Source organism: Tenebrio molitor, chromosome 4, assembly GCF_963966145.1.
Source record: "Tenebrio molitor chromosome 4, icTenMoli1.1, whole genome shotgun sequence".
NCBI classification, from domain to species: Eukaryota; Metazoa; Arthropoda; class Insecta; order Coleoptera; family Tenebrionidae; genus Tenebrio; species Tenebrio molitor.
In genome coordinates, this window is record NC_091049.1 from 21,912,154 (window position 1) to 21,926,695 (window position 14,542).

A 14,542-nucleotide genomic window follows, 5' to 3' on the forward strand; every position below is an offset into this window, starting at 1 on the left:
TAACGGAAAGGGTAATTAGGAAGGTAGCTGTACCTGTTTGCAAATAAAGTAGGGGTAGTTGGGAATATTCGGACAGCGTTTTACTAAAATCATTAGTTTCGTCCAACAATATTCAAGTGATCCCTGGAACAAACGCTACAATGGAGAAGATGCTTAGTGAACGTGGCAAGATTCTTGTAATTTTCGAAAATTTTAAATTCCGAAATTGTGGAAGCACGGAAAAAGCTGTAGTTTGTATATATTTTTTTTGTAAATAATTGGTTTGTTGAGAATCTTTTATATTATTTGGTTTTCATAATTGCTTTTAAACATCGTTGGGGCCCACCATTACCTACTACCTGTATTTTATTGAGGGGTTTGGATTGAATATTTTCCATGTAAGTACAGTTTTGAAGTAATTTTAAATGACTAATGCCATAAAAGTGCTGTTGCAAAGACAAAGTGGTTTTTTGCAACTTGAGTCAACTATAGTTTACTTTAACGGCTGTCGTTAGGAACAACGGAAGCGAAATTGGATTTCCAGCTCTGTTTTGTGTATTTACGGGAAATGCGATATTATCTATTAGGTACAAAGTTTCCTCTTGCAGGAAAGTTTACAAAGGGCCGCATGTTATAACACTTTATATGATAATTTATGGTCTTTTAGAAGACATTTTCTTTAATACTTTATTTATTAAAATTGGACAATAAATAAAGGTGCTACAGCGTTTTGGAAATTTTAAAATTCACCCTGTATATGATAATCTGCACCAGTGCAATTCTCGATAATTTGCACTAGAGCAAAACTGTTGTCAATAAAGCACCTTAGACACCAATTCAGTGCAAATGTCATGCTCATAAGTCATGACCGTCAACAACTGCGTAAAAATGTAAAGAAAAACCAATTTTTAAACGCAGAACTACGTTTATTTGTACAGGGTTATTCTAAATGATTGTAGTTGTAGGCGTGAAAACTGAATGTAAAATTTATGGTTGCCGCTCCACATAAAAAAACATCAAAATGATGTGAATAAGTGAGTACAAAGGGGAGTTAAGTTGGGTGCAAAACAACTCAATATTTTTAAAATTGATTGCAAAACAACTCAATATTTCTGGATTCAATCGTTAATTTAACAAAAATAAATAAAAATCTCATCACCGCACTTTTCGCCTAAAAAATGACAGTGACAGCGACAAAACTGACAGTTCACATTAAAGCGGCAAAAATGTAATAACATGGGCATCGCCTACTTCGACCACAATCATTTAGAATAACCCTGTACTTACCATTTAAATTTTTCTCAGGAAAAAGCCTGCCAAAATATCCTCTCGTGCATGTCAAATTGTCTCATAATTTCCTCTCGTGCGCCTCGCGCTCTCCAGAGAATTAAATTATCGACAATTTTACATGCACTGGGGATATTACTATTGATTATTTCATTCATCATCGTTTTCGACCAATCGTAAGGCTTTATTTTTTGGATTACAGTGACAATTCGATAATTCGTCAAGTAGGTTTCTCAGATGTTTTTAATCCTATTGCTAAAGTAATAAAATAAATACTGTTGTCAAATGGTACTATTTAATTCATGAAATAATCAACCGAATTACACTCTAGCTCTTGAAATGATCTGTTTTAACACTCAAGCTCTCAAAAGGGAACCACTCGTATCACTTTGGCATAATTTATACTGTCAAAGTGACGCTCGTTGTTACAATTACAACCGAAAATTTAGAATCGATAATCGGTGCGATTCTGATTTTTTTCGTCTAATTTAAGATTGCTAAGTAACAACATTGCTATCTCTGCAATGTTGTAACAATGTCGATAACCATAACGAAATTTGAGCAATGATTATTATTGCCGCGGCCCATCATGAACATCGTTATTATTTTAATAAGTGTCGCGCATGCGCAGTTTGCTTAGCTAGTGAATATTGCTCAAATCAAACGTCAAACCCGCGTCAACTAATTTAAAAACTGATTCTTGCCGTTCTTCTGCTAACGGTAAAAAAAGGAACAAGAAGACTAATTTCCAGCGAATGGAAATTATGGTCCAAACGTTGGAGAACGAGCAAATTTTAGTAATTTTGAATTTATTTTAATTTCTCATCAATTTATATTCTAATCTCAATCTGGCCTTGAAACCACAATAGAACTTCGTAATAGCAAAAAAGTACATATGTATTATTCAATTATTTGACCTATATATGTAATATCTATAGGCTCTGCCATTTCTATTGAAACACCACCTGTTGGATTTTTCCTAAAATTTAGCAATGTGTAACAGGTTCGGTTGGTTGTAAAAGGGCTTTTAGTGAGAAATTTGAAATTTTGACATTTTCTAGTTCCTAAAACGTCAAAGCAAATCACTGTCAAAATAAGTATGATAAATTGTTAAATCAATGATCTAACTACACATTTAGCAATTATTTATCTCGTCGACGCATCGTGCATTCTTAATATATATAATAATTAATAATTTAATATAAATGTCAATAGAAATCTAAAAATTTTACGCCTGCGAGTCCTACCACTACAAATGTGAGTGAGTGGTTTTTAGCGTGGTTATCTGTCGTGGTTAGTGTTCCTGCTGGAAGGTGGAAGGTAAAGCCCAAGGGAAACTCAAAGAATTTTAATCAATGAATAAGGAAATTACAAAATCAAAGGATTGGCGCCAGTTTTGGAATCTTGAAGGATTTCGCCTCTCAGGTGTGATTGGATAATTCTCTAGACAGTAATATCAGATACCTATCTGGAAAAAGAAATTGGTATTATGGGGGTATATAGACAATGTGGGATAAGATTGTAAGGATTAAAAAATCAGGAGTTTGAGGAACTCATAATTGAATGAATTGGGGAAAAGTTTAAGTTAAAAAATAATTATTTTGGTTTATTTTAATGTACTTATATGTATTAAGTATTTTAATAAACTACACTTGCTGAAATGCTTTTTTTATTGAATATTTCTTATACTGAAACCACAGAGGATCGACGAAACTAACACGTAACCTCACTTTTCTGCTGTTAAAGTTAAATGAGTTATAATAATTAATAACAAATAAAACTGTACTTAAAGTTTAGCTGAAGAGATGAAAATCAAAGTTACAATTAATTCCAATTTAGAACAATAATTTAAGGTGTCCCCTCAAGACGCATGTGCCAAGTGGCGTGTGATAAAAAGTGCGGGATTTAATTTTGATGTTATACCTACCTAAATCAGCATTGTTAGCAAATGGAAATACGTTCTAAGCTGAAGACGCTGACGCTTTTTAGAATGATAGAAAAACACCTTTTTTAACTTACGGAAAAGATTTCTGAAATTTCAACACAAATTTTTTCGACTGACCACATTGGTTGACTTAAATGCAGTGTATCATATAATTTAATAAGAGTTCTCTTCATGTCAGCACCCATAAGGACGTTTTTTTTTTCTATTTTGCTCTATTTTCGCGAAAAAACAATAAATTCTTGATAATTATTGGGTTATAATTGAATGAAAGACGCGTTGAGTCAAATATGACATGACATTCAAGATTGGCAATAATAGTCAAAAAATTACTAAACATATTTGCAGCGTTGCCAAACTGTCAATCAACAGGTGGTGTTTCAATAGAAATGGCAAAGCCTATATTCACTTTGATTGTGACCACAACGAAAAACATAGTAGGCGCTGTTTAGCTGTGTGCTGCATACGTTTTACACTAAATATTTGTGTGGTGTGAACATGATGTGAAAATGTCAGAATTGTCAAAACTTGACCATGGTAGTAAAGCAATGATTTTAATGTATTTATCAATATTAATAACGGAAATCAATATTTGAAGTAGGAGAAACTAAAAACGTCTGTCTGATTCTGTAATCACTTTTGTTGAAAAGTGGGGTAATATACAGGTACAAATTATTTACTTAACGTAAAAACTTCGAAATCACCTCATGCAATTCTCGATATTAATGAAGGACGAAGGAAATGGTCATTTGGCAGTAAGACAAACGCGAAAAATGCCTGGGGATTACCTGCTAAAGGTAATCAGAACTTTCAATTAGCATTGATTAATACAAATATGTATTTTCAGATAAAAACTAATCAGACAGAAAGTTCAAAAAATGATTTGCAGGGGATGAAAAGGCAGAAGGTATCAAACTACAACACTTACTAGCCAAAATGTACAACAAAAAAGCACAAATAGAGTTAACTTTATTGGTGATGTTCGTCTTTGTGAGTTGTTTTCCCGTTGGTTTCAATAAATGTCTCGAAACAAGTCAATATTAACCGTTTAGTCCCAACTTTGGGAAGACGACGTGGCATTTTCTTTTTGAATTCTAGAATTTTGTACCAAAACGCAATTTTATAGATATGCGCACAATGTACGTCTAAAAACGTTTGCGCAAGTCGTTCTCCGATCTGTCTTCTGTGAGCGTGACGTTTCTGTCAAAATGGCGCCCCCGAGAGTTGCCAACTGCAACTGAATTTAGTGTTATCTAAAATTCCCTATCAATAACGTAGCAACTGAAAAGTTGCTAGGGAGTGGTCACAATCAAAATGAATAGATTATATTACACTTACTGATTCTCAGCATTTTCCACGGTATTTTGAAAATGCATAAGAAAATTTGCTCATCTTTCAAATTAGCAAGATGATTTGTCACACGTTTATATAACAATCTTCATAACCATGCTTGTTAGAAAAATGGTTATGATTTGGCAAACTAGAATGGAATTTTGGACAAGACTCTTTATATAACCAGAAAATGTTTACATAACAATTTCTTGTATTGCTAAGGGATAACCATGTTGAATTAGAATCGCACCGAATATGACTTTTAACTTAAAAATATTGTTGATACAAAAATCCTCAAATTATTTTTTTCTAGGTTTAAGAGTTACTCCGTAGCCATCCTTACTAGCAATTACTATGTTGATAAGAAGTTTAATACTTTCTACAGATTTATATTGAGTTGAAATAATTCGGAAATTTCTTATGACATTTGATAAAGAAACTTTCATTGACATCATGGCAAATGACATCCCTAAAAAGATAAAGAATTTAAATCACGAAAAATTTTAATGGAAAATATTTTACCAATACAATTTCTTGGAGGAATGCCAAAGGGCATGAACGAATAACGAGGTCTTTTTTCAATTTCCTCTGGCAGAAATCTGTTAGGATCAAATTTTAGTGGATCTGGCCAATGTATGGGATTCCTATGTATAAAATGTACAGGAATTAATATTTCGCTACCTTCGGGGATGACAATGTCACCTACAACATATTCATTCATTACAGTTCCACAGTTAAAGGCGTTGAAAAACTTACGTATTTTAATATCTTCCTGAACCTGTCTAAATAGAATAGGTCCTATTGGAAATAATCTCATGGTTTCTTTGATAACACGTTCCAAATAGTTCATTCGAGTTAAATCATCCAACGTAGGATCTCTGTCGGTATTTCCAAAGATGTCGCACATCTCTTTGTAAAGTTTTTCTTGAATATCTTGGTGCATGGCTAACATTATAGTGGCAAAACTTAATGTGATAGCCGTTGTGTCGCTTCCTGCCATAATCATCGTTTGTATTTCTTCCATCATTTCCTCGTCGGTCCATTTACCCCCTTCTTCAGTAGCTTTTATTAAGTTACTTAAATAATTTTTATTATTACTACTATCGCCAACTTCATTCTCATTAGACATTTTTTTTCTTTCTAGAATATAAAAGTAATTCATTGAACAAATAAATTATGAAAACTTCATTTGTACTTGCTTTTCTGACGTAAGCATAAATCATTCCACAAATCTGATCCAATCTTTTCTCATATCCAAGCAATCTCCACACAAGATTAATTTGTAGTATGGGATTAAGGAAATTAATTAATTAATATTAAAATATATCTACATATAAACGTTAATTAATTTATTTTTTTGGCTCTGTAATTATGTTTTGTAAATAGTAACATGCAGCTATAGGGCATTCATTTTAAACGTTGGGTAAAGTTGTAAACTCAAAACACCATAAATTACGAAAGTGGCAAATTTTCATTGCATCGGTACCGTAAAATAGGAATCCCTCTGTTCATATAAAACTGGTACCACGTCGTACTTTCACCATCTTATCGACGAGCAAAAGAAAGAGACACAAGTAAAAAAAAATTAAAACACATTTTGTGATCAGTGACCAAAAAAATGTAAAGAGATTGTTGATTTTAAGTAATGTATTAGACAAATAAGATTACTTAATAAAGAAATAAGAGTAATTAGTAAAGTATCCATTACATGTATCTTTTAAAGTAAGTAAAAAATAAATAATAAAATACGTAAACAAATAAAAAATTAATCGTCATCTGAATCAAATTCACTAGATGATTCACCAGTATTGGCAACAAATCTTAATGGTTTCACTTGGTCTTTTAAAGGTTGATCTCGATCCCATTCTTTAATTTTGGACCCGAATATATTGAACACAGTTTTAGATTCACTGAGTTTCGGACAAGTGTCAAAGCAGGCAAGTTTTATTACAAAACCCAACATTTAAAATGAATGCACTATAACTAACATAATGCGATTTAGCAATGCTCAATCCAACGTGTACGGTGTTTACCTGCATGTTACTATTTACAAAACATAATTACAAAGCGAAAAAATTAAATTATTTAACCTTGAAATTGTCAACTCAACGTGAACAACATATACTCGTATGTACTTTAAGCTACGTATACACTGTTAAAATTAGTTTATAATTGGTATCAAAATACTCTGTTTGCGATTTGCTGGCGCTATCTAGCGCACTTGTGTGGACATTGTAGTTGGTACTTGTACCACAGAATAATAGAAAATAAAGCAGTTGAGAAACGTCCGTTGCACGTATTTTATTAGGTTATGGGCCCAGACCAGCCCAGACCCGCAAAATCTAATAATTTCTCAAGTAATTTCTAGAAATCAATTTTCGTGTTGTGTGAAAAATGTCGACATCAAGCTACCTGGTCAACGTTCCGAAGTTAAAAGGACGTGAAAATTACGACGATTGGGCGTTCGCAGCAAGAAATTTTTTGGTGTTGGAAGGTATCGACATTGATGCGTTACCAGCCGATTTGAGTGAAGCTGATCAAAGAAAAGCGAAAGCGAAGCTCGTGATGACAATTGACCCTACGTTATATGTGCACATCAAGAATGAGAACACGGTAAGTGCCTTATGGAACAAGCTAAAACAGTTATTCGATGACTCAGGATACACAAGGAAAATCAGTTTACTTCGAACATTGATATCCATTCGACTCGACAACTGTGACTCCATGACAAGTTATGTGTCTCAAATGGTGGAAACAGCGCAAAGATTAAAAGGAACGGGTTTCGAAATCAACGAGCAGTGGATTGGTTCATTGCTATTGGCTGGACTTCCTGAAAAATTCGCACCAATGATAATGGCCATCGAACATTCGGGAATAGAAATCAGTGCTGACGTCATAAAAACAAAGTTGCTTGACATGAGTTCTGAGGTCGGAAGTACTGAAACAGAATCTGCGTTTTGGTCGAAACAGCGAACAAAAAACACCGATCGTGGTGGAAAACAAAAACAAACGTCAGATAAAACGGGTAAGCAGATAAAATGCTATAACTGTAAGAAAATTGGCCACTACAAAAACCAGTGTCCTGAATTGAAAGAGAGGCAAGCTAATGCTTTTAGTGCGGCTTTTCTAAACGGCAAATTCAGTACAGAAGATTGGTATGTAGACTCGGGAGCAAGTGCTCATATGACGCCAAATCCAGAAAAGTTACAGCGAGTTCGACAAGTGCACGAAATGAAAGAAATTATTATTGCAAATCAGATGTCTATGCCAGTCAAATGTTCCGGGGATACACAAATCACTACAAGAGTGAAGAATTCTCAGTTTGACATCACAGTGAGAAACATTTTATGCATTCCTAACCTCACAACAAATCTGTTATCAGTTAGTCAGTTGGTGGCGAATGGAAATACAGTATCGTTCAAGAAGAATATCTGTCACATCCATAATCAACAGAAAGTGCTAATAGGAGTAGCAGAATTGGAAAATGGGGTGTACAAATTGAACACAGTGAAGTCCGAGAAGGTGTTGGCAGCGACGGTGGTTCAGGCTACAGATGCAAAGACGTGGCATAGAAGACTAGGACACATCAACAGCAATGACCTTGAAAGAATGAAAGGAGGCGCTGTAGAGGGAGTATTCTACAACGAGAAAGCTGACATTCAGAAATCGAATTGTCAAGTGTGCTGTGAAGGAAAACAGACCCGTTTACCTTTTCCGTCGGCAAACCATAGAAGCAAGAAACTACTAGAAGTGGTACACTCAGATTTATGCGGACCGATGGAAACCAAGTCAATTGGTCAAGCTAAATATTTTCTCCTGTTTGTAGATGATGCCAGTCGAATGTCATTTGTGTACTTCTTGAAGGAGAAGAACCAGGCATTACAACGTTTCAAGGAATTTCGAGGTATGGTTGAGAACCAAACTGAATCAAAAATCAAAACATTGAGAACCGACAATGGAGGGGAGTTTTGTTCACAACAGATGGAAAGCTACTTGAAAGCAGCAGGAATTACCCATCAGAAGACCAACCCATATACTCCGGAGCAGAACGGTCTCTGTGAGCGTTTCAACAGGACAATAGTTGAACGTGCAAAATGTCTACTCTTTGAAGCTGAACTAGACAAAAGTTTTTGGGCCGAGGCAGTCAATACGGCAGTATACCTCAAGAATAGGTCGCCGTCTTCAGGTCTAGGACAGATGACACCATTTGAAAGGTGGACAGGTAGGAAACCTGATGTCAGTCATGTTAGAGTATTTGGAAGCCCTGCAATGGTGCATATACCCAAGAACAAAAGACAAAAGTGGGATAAGAAAGCGACCAAATACATTTTTGTAGGTCATCCAGAGAATGTGAAAGGATACAGACTCTACAACCCAAAGACGAGACAAGTCACTACGAGCAGAGATGTGATAATCATGGAAAAGAATGAAATCAACTCGGACAAGTCTCAGATAGAAGTGAAGGAAAACGACAAAGTACCCGAGGTACAACAAGTGGAGGATGAAGACTCGACAGAAGAAGACAACACTGTTTCAGATCCGGATGATCCTACGTATGTCTGTGACACATCGAGCTCATATTCAACGAAAGATGATGCAAACCATACACTTTCTGAAGAAGAAATCCCTGCACGATCCAGCAAGCGTGAAAGACGACCGGTCAACAGGTACGGTTTGACAAACCTATGTGTGTTGGACGAATCGGAATCGTGTGGTGAAGAAATCACTTATGAAGAAGCGATGAACGGGCCAGAAAAGGAGATGTGGAGACAAGCGATGAAGGAAGAGCTGAAGGCTTTCGAAGACAACCAAGCATGGGAATTGGTAGATGTGAAGAAGGCAGACAGAGTGGTACAGTGTAAGTGGGTTTTTAAGAAGAAATTAGAAAGTGACAACAAAGTGAGATTTAGAGCGAGATTAGTAGCCAAGGGGTTCACCCAAAAAAGAAGGTGTGGACTACAAAGAAACCTATTCACCTGTTCTTAGATATTCAACTTTAAGATTGTTATTTGCTTTAAGTGTAAAACTCAAATTTACAATTACTCATTTAGATGTAACAACAGCATTCTTGAATGGTTACCTTGATGAAAATGTTTACATGCAAGTTCCACCAAATTTAGAATGTAAAAGTAATTGTGTACTAAAACTAAAACGTGCAATCTATGGTCTAAAACAATCTGCTAGAGCTTGGAACAAAAGAGTCGATGATTGTTTGTTAGAGTTAGGCTATGTGAAGTCAAAATTAGAACCTTGTTTGTATAGTAAAAAATTTAGGAAGGAGCGGATAATAATAGCAGTTTTCGTAGATGATTTTTTCATTTTTTCTAATAGTGAAACTATGACAGATGAGTTGAAAAAGAGTTTAATGTCAAAATTTAAAATTAAAGATTTAGGGCAACTGAAACAATGTTTAGGTATAAGGGTAAAAATGTATGAAAATGGCAGTATCTCCTTAGATCAAAAGCAATTTGTAGAATATATTTTGAAGAAATTTAACATGTCAGATTGTAAAGGTGCTGATACTCCCATAGATACAAATTTAAGATTAGAAAAGTCAGAAGATGTTTGTAAACAGTATCCTTACCAACAACTTATAGGAAGCCTTATGTACTTATCAGTGTTAACGCGCCCTGATATCTCATATAGTGTTAGTTATTTAAGTCAGTTCAATAATTGCTTTACGTCAGTCCATTGGAAACAAGCAAAAAGAATACTGAAATATTTGCAAAAAACTAAATCATATGGATTGATGTTTACTAATGATAATTGTAACTTGGAAGGTTTTGTCGATGCAGACTGGGCATCAAATGCAATAGATAGGAAATCCTACACCGGGTTTTGCTTCAAATTTTCAGGTGCTGTAATATCCTATGAATGTAAAAAACAGCAGACAGTAGCTTTATCGAGCACTGAAGCAGAATACATGGCGATTGCTGAAGCCTGTAAAGAGGCTATATATCTGAAAAATTTATTGTCAGAAATTGCAAGCTGTGACTATTCAATTGTTCTGTTTAACGATAACCAAGGTGCTCAGAGGTTGACAGAAAATCCTTTGTTCCATAAACGAACTAAGCACATTGATGTGCGACATCATTTTGTTAGAGAATCTGTTGCTAACAACCTAGTAAAGATAGTTTATCTGCCAACTTCTGAAATGCCTGCAGACCTGTTAACCAAAGGTTTACCTAGCGTAAGGCATAATTATTTTTTGAGTAAATTAGGGATTCAGAATATTGTTTAATGGTTGAAGTTCTTTTAGGTTCAGATTATTTTGATAAGTGGAGGTGTTAAAATTAGTTTATAATTGGTATCAAAATACTCTGTTTGCGATTTGCTGGCGCTATCTAGCGCACTTGTGTGGACATTGTAGTTGGTACTTGTACCACAGAATAATAGAAAATAAAGCAGTTGAGAAACGTCCGTTGCACGTATTTTATTATACACGAGTCACTCAAATGTCGACACTCGTGTCTAGAGGTGGTCTATAGAGTGAATGTCGGTGTATGTACAGCACATAGATCGGTGTCGCTAGAGGCGACATTCGGTGTCGCGACACTGCTCTCGCAATGTAATAGACTATGGTGTGAACAGTGTTCTTTCAACGTGTCGAAACACGATCTAGCTCCTAGCTGTACCAGCAAGCTGGAAATTTATTCCTACACACACTACGTATACAGTGCGTTCGTAAAGTTCGGAATAAATTCGATAAAATTGTAAGTATTAATTTCCGAGAAAAATCCTCGAAGAGGTCAACTGTGTTTTTAAAAAGTGCATGTTGTACAGTACGTTATTTAACTTGACAGCTTGTCGTCAACTAATAATGACGTCATCCATAATTTTTTTAAATGACAACTCTCACTTTTTTCATCTTTTTCTAGTAGACCTTCTTAGTACGACTAATGAAAAAAATTGATTCCTTACATAACAATTTTTTTTGAGAAAATCAGAAATTTCACTTTAAAATTTTACTTAATTTTTAATGTAAAAATTTTAATTGACCTCCAACAAAATCAAACAAACATCTCAGGTTAACAATAAAATTTAACGCAAATGTTGAAATTGCCTCCCGCCAACTATTTGGCACTCACCGATACTTTGTACACTGGGCTCAATAATGTCAAGGCTTATTTGTTCCGTTTCAGTGCGAATTCTCTACCGCAAATCGTTCTAAATTGTTTGGTCTATTAAAATAAATCTTCCATTGCAACTAAATCAATCGAAAAAAAAGTTAAAAATTAAATTAAATTTTTTGAAGTAAAATTTTTCATTTTCTCAAAAAAATTGTTATCTAAGGTGTCAATTTTTTTTATTAATCGTTTAGCTAGTACGAAGGCGTACAAGAAAAATAAGAAAAAAATGGGGGTTGTCATTTAAAAAAATATATTGATGATGTCATTATTAGGAGATGACAAGCTGTCAATATAAGCAAAGTACTGAACAATATGCACTTTTTAAAAACAAAGTTGACCTGTTCAAGGATTTTTCTCAGAAATTAATACTTACAGTTTTATCGAATTTATTCCGAACTTTACGAACGCACTGTATAATTACTAAAACGGAATTGCTCAGTCCGTTGTTTGGACCAAAGAAATGACAAAATCATTAATTGAAATGTTGGAAGGAAGTCCTGAATTATAGGATACCTCAAGTCCACTCTACCGGGATCGAACAAAGAAAAATGCTGCGGTTGGAAAATTTGCAGAACATTTCCAAGTACCCCACGTGGAAATTACTAGAAAGTTGCATAACCTGCGAACGCAAATGAATAATGAAGAGCGAAAAATAACAAAAAAATTATATTAAAGTTGCACTCCGCATCGTTGTGTCTTGTTTCTCAATTTTCGACTTTACTTTTGTTGCAAGATATTCGAAGTCCTCCTCAGACATTCTCAAAAAGTTCCGGTAATATTCTGCATCTTGCATTCTCAGTTCTGATAGCAAACGATTATATGCCTCTCTTCGTTTCATGATCCACTCACTCCTTCACCCAGCAACTTCTTGTTTTTTTGGAATTCTTTCGCTTTTTTACAAGGCAATAAATTATCATCGCTGCCGCTAACCGTCTTTTTATTCTTGACATGGTTGAAAATAGCCCACTACATACAAGATACCTACAACCTTTTACTTCATGAAATTGCCGGAGATTTAAGTAGGTATGTGTAAACACTTCGTAGAGCAGTCTATCAACTTTAGTGTACTGAATAACTCTAGAAACTAATCTATGCAACAATTTACTAAGTAGTGTGAAGACATCTTAGACTAAATCTAGACACGAGTGTCGACATTTGAGTGTCTCGAATATACGTAGCTTTACAGTTAATTTCAAAATTATCGAGTACACCTCAAAAATCAAGAAGTCGATTTGCTACAGTTTTTTTCACATGTAAAGATGCCTTTTTGAAATTTGAGCGTCATATTTTTTATATAGGTTAGGTAAGTTTAACAACATAAATGTCGCTGATATTTTAGAACACCAAAATATTGTCTGTTCTATCCTCTGGATGGTGCGCTTTGCGATGTTATTATACTGGGCAACCCTCCTCCGGATCGACCACCCTTCTTGTAATTTGGAAAGAATGAGCACTTTCGCGTTTTCGGTTAGATTAGGCATTTTGTTTGTCAAAATTGACATTGATCATTGACAAAAAATCTAAGTGCATTTGACACTGTAAAAAATTCTATAATTAACTTTACCTATATATACAACCTAATTTTGAAGTTATTTTTATATTTTTAAATTTTATATTTTGAATAGTTGCAATTAAATATTTTTACAATAAATGAAAAATAAATTTTACTTTTGTCTGCCGTTATCGTTCGCTACTAATAATTTGCATTAATTTCTAAAACACTATTTAAAAGAATTTAAAAACTATCTTAAAAGTAACATCAAGTGTTTTAAAAAAGTTACATTTAAGTACCTACTCTCTTACAGTATGTACTAAATTATGTTACTAATAAATTACGTACTTGGTGCAGATATTATTCCATTACCAAACAACTGATCAACAAATTTGTACAACGACCCTTTAGCAAGACAATGCTTCATAACATATTCTAGAATATCCGAATCGGTAACTCCAATGAATAGATAGGGACCCAACCAGATTTTTCCAATTGGTGCATATTTCTCCACAATTTCCAATGATTTAAGAAACCAATCTTACAAGAAAAGTTGGTTAGGTATATATTTTCTAACACTCTCACATTGTTTTACCATCTGGACCTTTGCTAAATAGATAAATGCTTCCCAAAAATGGTAAAGCAAAAGGTCCCTTCAACTTTGCAGCATGATAGTACAATTTTCTTCTTTTCCAACAATAATTAATAATAAACAACACTAACACCACTGATGATAAATGAAACAGAACACTACTGACGTTCAAATTATTTTCCTTCATGACGATATTCATTTATTTAAATCAAAGTTAAAATCTGTTTTACGTTTGAAGTCACTATGAAACGAAATATGTTTTTAGAAGTATCCACCTATTTATACAGGGCAAGTCACATAAGGTTTATTTCTGAATTTATTTTGAACGCAACCAATAATACTGATGACGCTGACTCCTTGATACCCTTTATAATGTGATTTAATTTAGTAATCAACGTAGGTATGTAATTTGACTAAAAATGTCAAAATGACGTTTTCCTGTTCTGAATAATGAAATCAAAAATTAAATTCATCAACTGTCATTTTGACATTTTTAGCCAAATTACATACCCACGTTGATTACTAAATTAAAACACATTATAAACGGTATCAAGTGATCAGCGTAATTAGTATTTTTGGTTGCGTACAAAATAAATTCAGAAATAAACCTTACGTGACTTGCCCTGTATATTCGTAAAAAGAACAAGAATCAAGTATTTAGTTAGAGGACAACAGCGTCCATGATTCGGAGAGTTTTTCGGTGTAAACATGCCAAGGAGAAATAAAACAAAATATTAGAAATAATAATAATAAAAATTACTCTAGACGGTAATAATTAATATACAGAG

The 14,542-nt window shown here is 34.2% G+C and overlaps 2 protein-coding genes across 2 annotated transcripts; one reads left to right on the forward strand and one right to left on the reverse strand.

Moving 5' to 3' along the window:
• Positions 1-3,865: 3,865 nt before the first annotated feature.
• LOC138129721 (cytochrome P450 4C1-like) lies at positions 3,866-5,676 on the reverse strand. Its single transcript, XM_069046000.1, has 3 exons — positions 5,297-5,676; positions 5,063-5,242; positions 3,866-5,009 (listed from the first exon to the last, which is right to left on the reverse strand). Exons 1-3 carry the CDS (start codon positions 5,667-5,669, stop codon positions 4,840-4,842), a joined length of 723 nt encoding a protein of 240 aa, XP_068902101.1. The 5' UTR covers positions 5,670-5,676; the 3' UTR covers positions 3,866-4,839.
• A 4,361-nt stretch (positions 5,677-10,037) lies between these two features.
• Positions 10,038-10,844, forward strand: LOC138129405 (uncharacterized). Its single transcript, XM_069045696.1, has 2 exons — positions 10,038-10,730; positions 10,800-10,844. The coding sequence occupies exons 1-2, from the start codon at positions 10,038-10,040 to the stop codon at positions 10,842-10,844; spliced, it is 738 nt and encodes a 245-aa protein (XP_068901797.1).
• Positions 10,845-14,542: the final 3,698 nt, after the last annotated feature.